The 7,847-nt window shown below is 34.8% G+C and overlaps 1 protein-coding gene across 1 annotated transcript in view; it reads right to left on the reverse strand.

Moving 5' to 3' along the window:
* Positions 1-1,762: 1,762 nt before the first annotated feature.
* LOC104626360 (protein MON2 homolog) overlaps positions 1,763-7,847 on the reverse strand; it is a 15,471-nt gene continuing 9,386 nt past the window's right edge. Inside the window, exons 3-6 of the mRNA XM_010294268.1 lie at positions 7,158-7,281; positions 6,110-6,317; positions 5,214-5,296; positions 1,763-3,321 (exon numbers count right to left, since the gene is read on the reverse strand). Coding sequence (XP_010292570.1) covers positions 3,158-3,321; positions 5,214-5,296; positions 6,110-6,317; positions 7,158-7,281 — 579 coding nt within the window. The 3' untranslated portion in view covers positions 1,763-3,157. The remainder of the gene's footprint in view (positions 3,322-5,213; positions 5,297-6,109; positions 6,318-7,157; positions 7,282-7,847) is intronic.

Below are 7,847 nucleotides of genomic sequence, written 5' to 3' on the forward strand. Positions count from 1 at the left end.
GTCCTTTCCAACCTTAGTGATTCTGTGAACTTACCCAGCTTGGGTATCTGTTCCTTTTTCTTAATCAGAGTTACTACATAATCTTAAATCCTTGTGTACATTAAGGCAATGGTCATGGCATTTGAGACATACAAGTTTTCCCAAGTAACCAAAATCTTATGAACCTTCTAATAATCCGTAAAACCACATTTTCCCTTTGGTTTCCCAATCTGTGTCTTTTTTAAAGTCGAGGAGAAGAAGAAAGGTGAAGATTGTGGTTACATTCAATAACAATTAATGCTTATCTTCTAACTTCCAGCTGACATATTTCTATACAGTCAGCTGTATACCCCTTTAGTAGCTGATTTCAGTGATACAAGCAGACCTCAATCCTGCAAATGTCCGTGTGTTTTACTTCTCATGACTAACCCTACAGACTTGAAAAGAACTTGGATGTGGGTCTACTCAATAGGCAACGTTAAATTAAATTAGATTTCTTCAGGAACAAGATTTATCTTATTAGAAACATGTAAAAATGTGAAATTTAAATATTCAAAAATGTTGTTTGCATCGAAGAAGCCCTAAGAATATTTAGCAAAAAGTACCAATAGAAAAAAGAAACTGTTACTTAGGTTGGAAGAAATATTTGAGTGCTGGACAAGAAGGCACAGTAAGGGAATAATTCTTATTCACAGACAAAATTAGTCAACAAAAAAACTCTTTTCTAAACTAAGTAGCTTTGGTTTTAGTTCTCAAACTATTTAGACAAAATACAAGAAAGTGGTTTGAGTATGGTCAACCTCAACTTGCATGTCTAAAACATGCCTCAAATAGCATGGATAAGTTAGCTGATTGGTAGTTTATTTCAAAACTTTTTGAAGATTCGTGTCCATAGGTAGTAAAGTATTTTAAGTTCTAGAGTCAGGAAAGACTTATACATCCCCTTTTTAAAATACAGATAAAGCTGAAGATGTGCTTCATTGGACAGGATGCATCTGTGTTATCACTGAAAAACCAACTAGAAACTAATTAGAAACAAACTCACTCAGTTTGGTCTGCACACCTCTTTCCAGAAATTCTGGTTAAGATAATATACTCTAAACCAAATTAATACCCTTCTTTCCTGTCCTACACGTTGTTTCTTTAATGACCTCATAGGCCTTGCATCTTCCACTAATTAGGAGAGCAGTTACCAGGTTTTCACTTTCAGAGTATGGATAGTGTTGTTATCTGTATGTGGGACCCAGTTCTGCATTATGCTGGAACGGCTCCTCCAAAGAAGCTATTTTGACATAAATTCTATTAATGGGAAGCATTTGTTTCCTTTAATGTAAACTGTGTGTTCTCTAAAAACTATCCACGCTTTACGATCAAGTTCCATGCAGCTTTGGTCACTGAGAAATGTGCAAGATCTTGAAGCGTCTTTAATATTTACTGTACTTTGAAACAGAAAGCTCTTTAAAAGGACCGTAAACTGGAGCTTTATGGGAGCAAGCTGTTCAAAGCTGTGCTTGTATTAACATTTTTCATGCAGGGTGTTTCTAACACAGAGTCCATCAAATCCTCAACTTGAAGCTTCTACAACTTCTACATCTACTGACATGTACCAATCATTGTCCCTTTAGCCAGACAAGAGTAAAGCAAACAGATATAATACCATTTCTTATACATTATAATTTTTTAATATCTACAAAACACTTTAAGGAACAAAAACCTAAAGGTAAGCTCTGAAATTCTGAAATCCACAGAAAGGCACCTGTCTCCTTTTCCTTTTTTATACACATTTGGCCTTTGTGCTTTCATATTACAGGTTAAAAATATGTGAATACAGGTGAAACATTACTGAAATCATAATTATGATTTAATAATAAGAGTTTAAGTGCTAAGTCACAAACTTTAAAAACAATAGTATTAAAAGTGTTTTGCTTTGATTGTGTATTACGTGAAGTAAATTCACATTTACTTAATGACAAATTTTACTGCACTTCTAAATGAGTAACTATCTTGAAAAATACACTTCTCATGGTTTTATATCAGACACAGTTTATAATTAAAAGATTAGAACAATTTGTTTGGGTTGAAAAGACATTACAAAACAAAGCACTCAAAATTATTGAACAAAATATTACAGCCAAGTATTTCAGATATTTGAAATCACCTATCTTGGGTCATGATTCAAAGACTGTGATACCTGCTGAGAAGGTCAAAAAAGGCTAACGAGCCTCAAATATGTATTGGTTTTTTTTTAAAGCAAGGCTGCAACTACAAAAATGGATAGAGTGGAGTAGAACAAACATCTTGAAAGCAATATATTATGAAGTGAGGTATGGTAGTATTGAAGTGCTACAGTGGATTTCTGCAGATTCAAACTTATTTCAGGTCAACTACTTTGAAGTTTGAGATCAGCAGACTACTGACTGCTTGCTGCAATCTTTTGGCATATGACCCTTTCTTACATGTCCAATGGCCACAGAGAAGATACATTCAATTAAGCAAAAACTAATAACATGATCAGATATGAATGAGCATATCTGGCAATTTAGAAGGCAAACTGTAAGTAAAAATGCAAGCATACAACTTATTAATAATAAATACATTTTCAAGCATTTAACATTATCAATATTTTAAAAAGAATTTAAATAATAAGTGCAACTATTTTATACAGAACTGTACCATTTATTATACACAGAAGTATATCAGTTCCCTTTGTTTACAAAGGCTGGTTACAGATATATGGAATGTTACAGTACCATCTTGCATAAAATTTTAGTACAATTCGTACTTCAAAAAAAGGGTGCAAAACACCAGCCTAATAAATCTGACTGAATTGAAATATTTTTAATTACATCATTAACACATACACAACAAGCTGTACATAAGCCCACTTTTCAATCACCACTTCAAGATACTGTAGCAAGTACATTAGATTATAAATGATTCCAACTATTCGGTTAAATTTTTTTAAGGTTTGCACTGCTACTCACTCTGGAACCTTTGAGATATAGCCTGTATTACTGAGCTCTTGTTAGTACAGTTAAAAGGCAGTCAGCACTGGTTGCCAAAGTACTAGTCACAAGAGAGTTCATCAGAGAAACTTCACCCAGGAACAAACGTTTTTGGATACTTTTTTCCTTCAAAAAATTAAAAAAACCCCACAAAAAACCCCCGTTTTATGGGGTCAAGACTCTCCATTCTGTACCTTGGATGCTGGTGGATGCATGAAGTCCTTAAAGGGAACCAGTGCCTCTTTCAGAGCAGAGCACACTTCCGAGGATGAGCAGGTGATACATTCTACTAAAGTCGGGTACAAGGCAATAACTTGCGCCCATGTGTTAGCGTCAACTGCAATGAAGAAAAGAACAGACTGAATCACTTGCTACTGCCCAAATTCTTACAATAGATTTTTTTCAATACCTGTATAAATAAAGGCACATCAGGTGCCTAAACATAGGTACCTAGTGCTACATAGACACTATGACATCTGTACAGGGCTCCCAGATGTAGGATTTTCGCAGGACAGCCATACTCTTTTTTGCAGTAGCAGCTGGAAGCTAGATGGGGTATCCATAAAATGGTGCTACACACCTGTGTTTCTACATATGAGTCATTCACCATGTTTTCTGGATGAAGAACTGACAGATTGAAGATACTACTTTTATTATATCCATAACACCCATACATTTTTCTGCCTGCTTTTCTCAGCTATTGACAAAAAAATTGAGTTGGACACACATTTCACTTTTGGAAACTTGTCAGCACTGAGGCCTTCTATTAATTTCAGATCATTCCCAATTACAAGAGCTACAGAAAGCAGAAGGAGAAACACTGGACACAAAAGTATCCATAGTAAAGGCTGTTAGTCTAACAAGTAAAGTTAAACATTGTAACATGAATCTTACTATGTCACTTTCTTGCTTCTTGGGTTTCTTCTGTTTCATCTGTTTTCCAAAGGGAACAAACCCCCAATTTCAGATGACATTAATAATTTTCTTAAAGAAATAAAATTATTAAAAGCTAGAAGATGTGGGAGTAAAGTGATTCTCCAGTTTGTCCAGTGGTTCTCTTCACAGGAAAGTACGCAGCAGGTCTGGCAATCGCTGCCATGCATGGACCAGGTGAAAAATTTCTGTCATTGCAGGAAGAGGGATGTGGGGAACAGTCCAACTGAGTTGGCTGCTCTACCCCTCTAAGAGAAAGGCCCACCAAAGTAGCACCTCAGTTGCCTTCGAGGCTCGCCGAAAGGCTTTACGTATCCTGTTCTGCCCTCAGGCTTTTGCCATCAGCCTTAGAAATGACATTATCGTAAATCTGGCTGCTCACTGCAAGTGAGGCACTGCCTGTTTCAGGAAGCCTACCTGCCTGGGTTTTTCTGGAGAGGCTTGTTGGTTTGTTTGTTTCAGGACTGAAAAGATTTTTTTCTGCTCATAATATCAAAAGCAGGGAGGTAGAGGGAAGTGCTGTATATGCAGTTCTGTCAGAGTTGCAGGGTCCAATACAGCTGGTCTAACTAAGATTCCTGACTAAGTTTTCTGGTGGGAACTTTCTATGCATTCAGTAGGTGCAGCTTAAAGGGAGGAATAGGATGCATGATTATAAACGTAGTTGAGGTCTTCCATTTAATTCCAATTAATTCAGTTTAATACATCTGTCAGTCATTTACTTGGGCACCAATGAACTAAGACATCTTTCTCAATACGGGGGACAGGAGGTACTAGAGCAGAAAGGGAGGGAAAGCAAGACCACAAGTCTAAGTATCTAACAGCCTGCCCATGCGTTTAACTTGTACAGCCCTTTAGTTGCAGAGTGCACCTATGTGAATGTGACCCACAGCGACCTAAAAAGGTATCATGGGAAGAAAAAGGATCTAGGAAGACTACATATATTTAAGATTTCTATTCAACATATTATGGAAGGTTTTTTGGGTTTTTTTTTTTTAGAAGACACCAAGCTCTATCTAATACAAGACACCATAAATTGAAGTTTTCTATTTTATTAATCGTATGTTAGGACCTTGTACTTGTAGGTGTACTGGAAAAACTTTGTGGGGTGGTTGGTTTTTTTTTTTTTTGCCTACCTGCCACCTACATATACACAGAATTACAAAATACTGAATCTTACAGATTACACTTTTCTTTCCAATTTGTGTGAAAATTACTACAGGAAAGAATAAATATGTCTTCGTGGCAGATACAAAGTTATCTTGTTTAGAACCATGTTGTTTAACAATAACTTACCATTTTCAGGTTGAGTTTTTTTAAGTGAATCTATGAGAGTACTGACAGCTTTTAAAACAAATATGATTTCCGTTACTTGTTGCCTACAAAGGGAAAAATGCAAACAGTCAACTATTGACTTTTGTCTCAAGAATATAAGTTTTCTACAAAACTTACATAAAACCCCACACATAATGGAAACAGCTACAATGAAGCCTACCAAAAAAAGGATATTTAGATATCAAGGTTATCATTTGTCTTAACTTTTGCACCATCATTGCTGTTGTCTTGGCTAGTGTAGTTTTAAATTTGATACTGGAAACAGTAGCAGCATACACATCTCAATATGAAAATACTCATGCACATGACTGTAACATGAAAATAATCAATTTCATCATTCATGATCAAAACTTTTGCAAGTTCAGTGAAATTTAAATAAGTTCCCATTTTATAGAATTTCCTGGTAGTCTAGTCAATTTTTCCTGTTTCAAGAACAATTACTTCAGTAATGATTCATAATGTTGCTGTTTGTATATTTTATCTCATTTTTTAAGAGAATCTCCACCTCTCAATTTAGAAACTATAAATAGCTCTGCTAGGAATAAAGGGAAATTAGACTTCAGAAATTTTGTTACAGATATCAGAAACGTTTCAGTAACTGAAAGTGTTAGTTACCAAGTCACATTCCTGTCATCTATGTAACAGCACTGAATATGACCATTATTATTTAAAGCTTTTTCAACAAAAACCTGGTATCAACATTTTCTTTGAAATGTTGTCTTCACCACAAAATCCCTGGCTTTTAATTTCAACACACACAGAGTATTTTTTTTAATGACTGAATGGTATTTTGAATGCAACCTTCTTCTCATAAAGTACTGGTAATACCTTTCATTTCCTAAAGTCAATGTACATACCGTGGAAGAGGACATTTGCCACTCAATCTCTCATCTTCTATGTAGCGATGCAATACATCCTGTGACCTTTTCAAGAGCACAGAAAGTGCCATTCTGGAAATGTAACCTTCCTGAGGAGTTGTGACTTTATTACTGAATGAAAACTGGAGCAGTGTTTCAAAACACACCTTAGAAAACTCCTCTCTCATTCGAATATCTATTTCAGCTTCTGTCAAAGTAAAATGTCGCATTTAATTGTGCAGCATGCATGCCAACACACTAAATGTTGCATTTCAATCACTTTACTGTATTTTGCAAATCTTGAAGTAATAAGTATTAAAAAAGATTAACAGTGATATGAGCCAATATTAAGAATACATTCTAAGAAAAGGTGATTGTGCAATAATCACAATAGTTCCAAAAATGAAAGATAAAATACCCAAGACATTCAGTAACATGTTACCTACTTGACATTGCTTTAATAATAAAATATATGAAATAAATTAAAAAAAAAAAACAAAAACAAAACAAACAGCAACCCCAGTTCTACATCGTAAGTTCTAATATTTGGTACTGTACAATACAAATATTTTTCTCTGTAATGGCTTATGTTCATTTCTTCGTCTTTCCCAAAAAGACTAGAAATGTTTTTTCTTACAGGCAGAGAAGACATCTGGTTAGGTACACCATGTCGTTATGCTAAGGTCATTCAGTTTTTAAGAACAGGATGTCTGTCTTACAATTGTCTGAAATTATTGTTAGAACTATTTCAGCTGGCACAATGCAAAACAAACTATGTAGAAAGTATAAATGTAAAGTAACACAAGTACAATGTGTACAATACTTACAAGAAGTAAGGAAATAATTTTTAAAAAATTGCAAGGAATGCTTGGCAACTTCCATGAAATAAAATATAGTTTATAAAAACAAGCCAGATATTAAACAGTTTATACTGAATACGTGACATACACCTTCAAGTCTTTATCAGAATAAGTACTCTCAACATTTTCATTACTTTCTAGTAGATGTAGATTTAAACACTGTATCTTTTGTCATTCAGGTACCATACCTGTAAAGGAGGATGATTGAGAATGTATTGAGCCTTTATTGAGCATAGTCATTATTTGACCAACAAATTCCTTAGGAATAAAATTAGCATATGGCAGTATCTCTGTGCTGATAAGCTGCACCACCTAAAATAGATTAAATATATTTATATTGGTTTTCTGAATATTAAAGTTGTAATGCTAGTATGAAGACAGAAACATTAAACAAGAGACATGCCTAATGAAACTTCACAAAATCTTCCAATGCTAGCTTTTAAAATTTGGAGATATGTCCAAAAATTACGGTCTTGTGTGTAACATTAAACTTGAAATAATAAACTTTTTTCCCCAAAATTTTGTCAGTTTCTGAAGTAGTTACACGCAGATTTCCACTGACATTTGAAGTATATTCTTCAAATTGAATTTATGGTTTCGAAAAGAGAACATCTAACATTAGGAATCTCCCTCTCTCTCCAGCCAATTCAATATCTTCACTGTGACATTAACACATATACCACATGCTTACAATGTGACATCTGCAAAGCAGAACAAGTGAGTTAATTATCTAAACCAGCTTAAGGCAAGGCACGTTAACTGAAACACTTTCTATCCATGGTCTTGATGCTCCCGTTCAGGAACAAAGTAGGCTTAGATCTCCATAAATTAATGCATTCGATCTCGGAGTTCTGCTCACTGCAGATGGAACCATTCCT

Source organism: Phaethon lepturus, unplaced genomic scaffold, assembly GCF_000687285.1.
Source record: "Phaethon lepturus isolate BGI_N335 unplaced genomic scaffold, ASM68728v1 scaffold57909, whole genome shotgun sequence".
NCBI classification, from domain to species: domain Eukaryota; kingdom Metazoa; phylum Chordata; class Aves; order Phaethontiformes; family Phaethontidae; genus Phaethon; species Phaethon lepturus.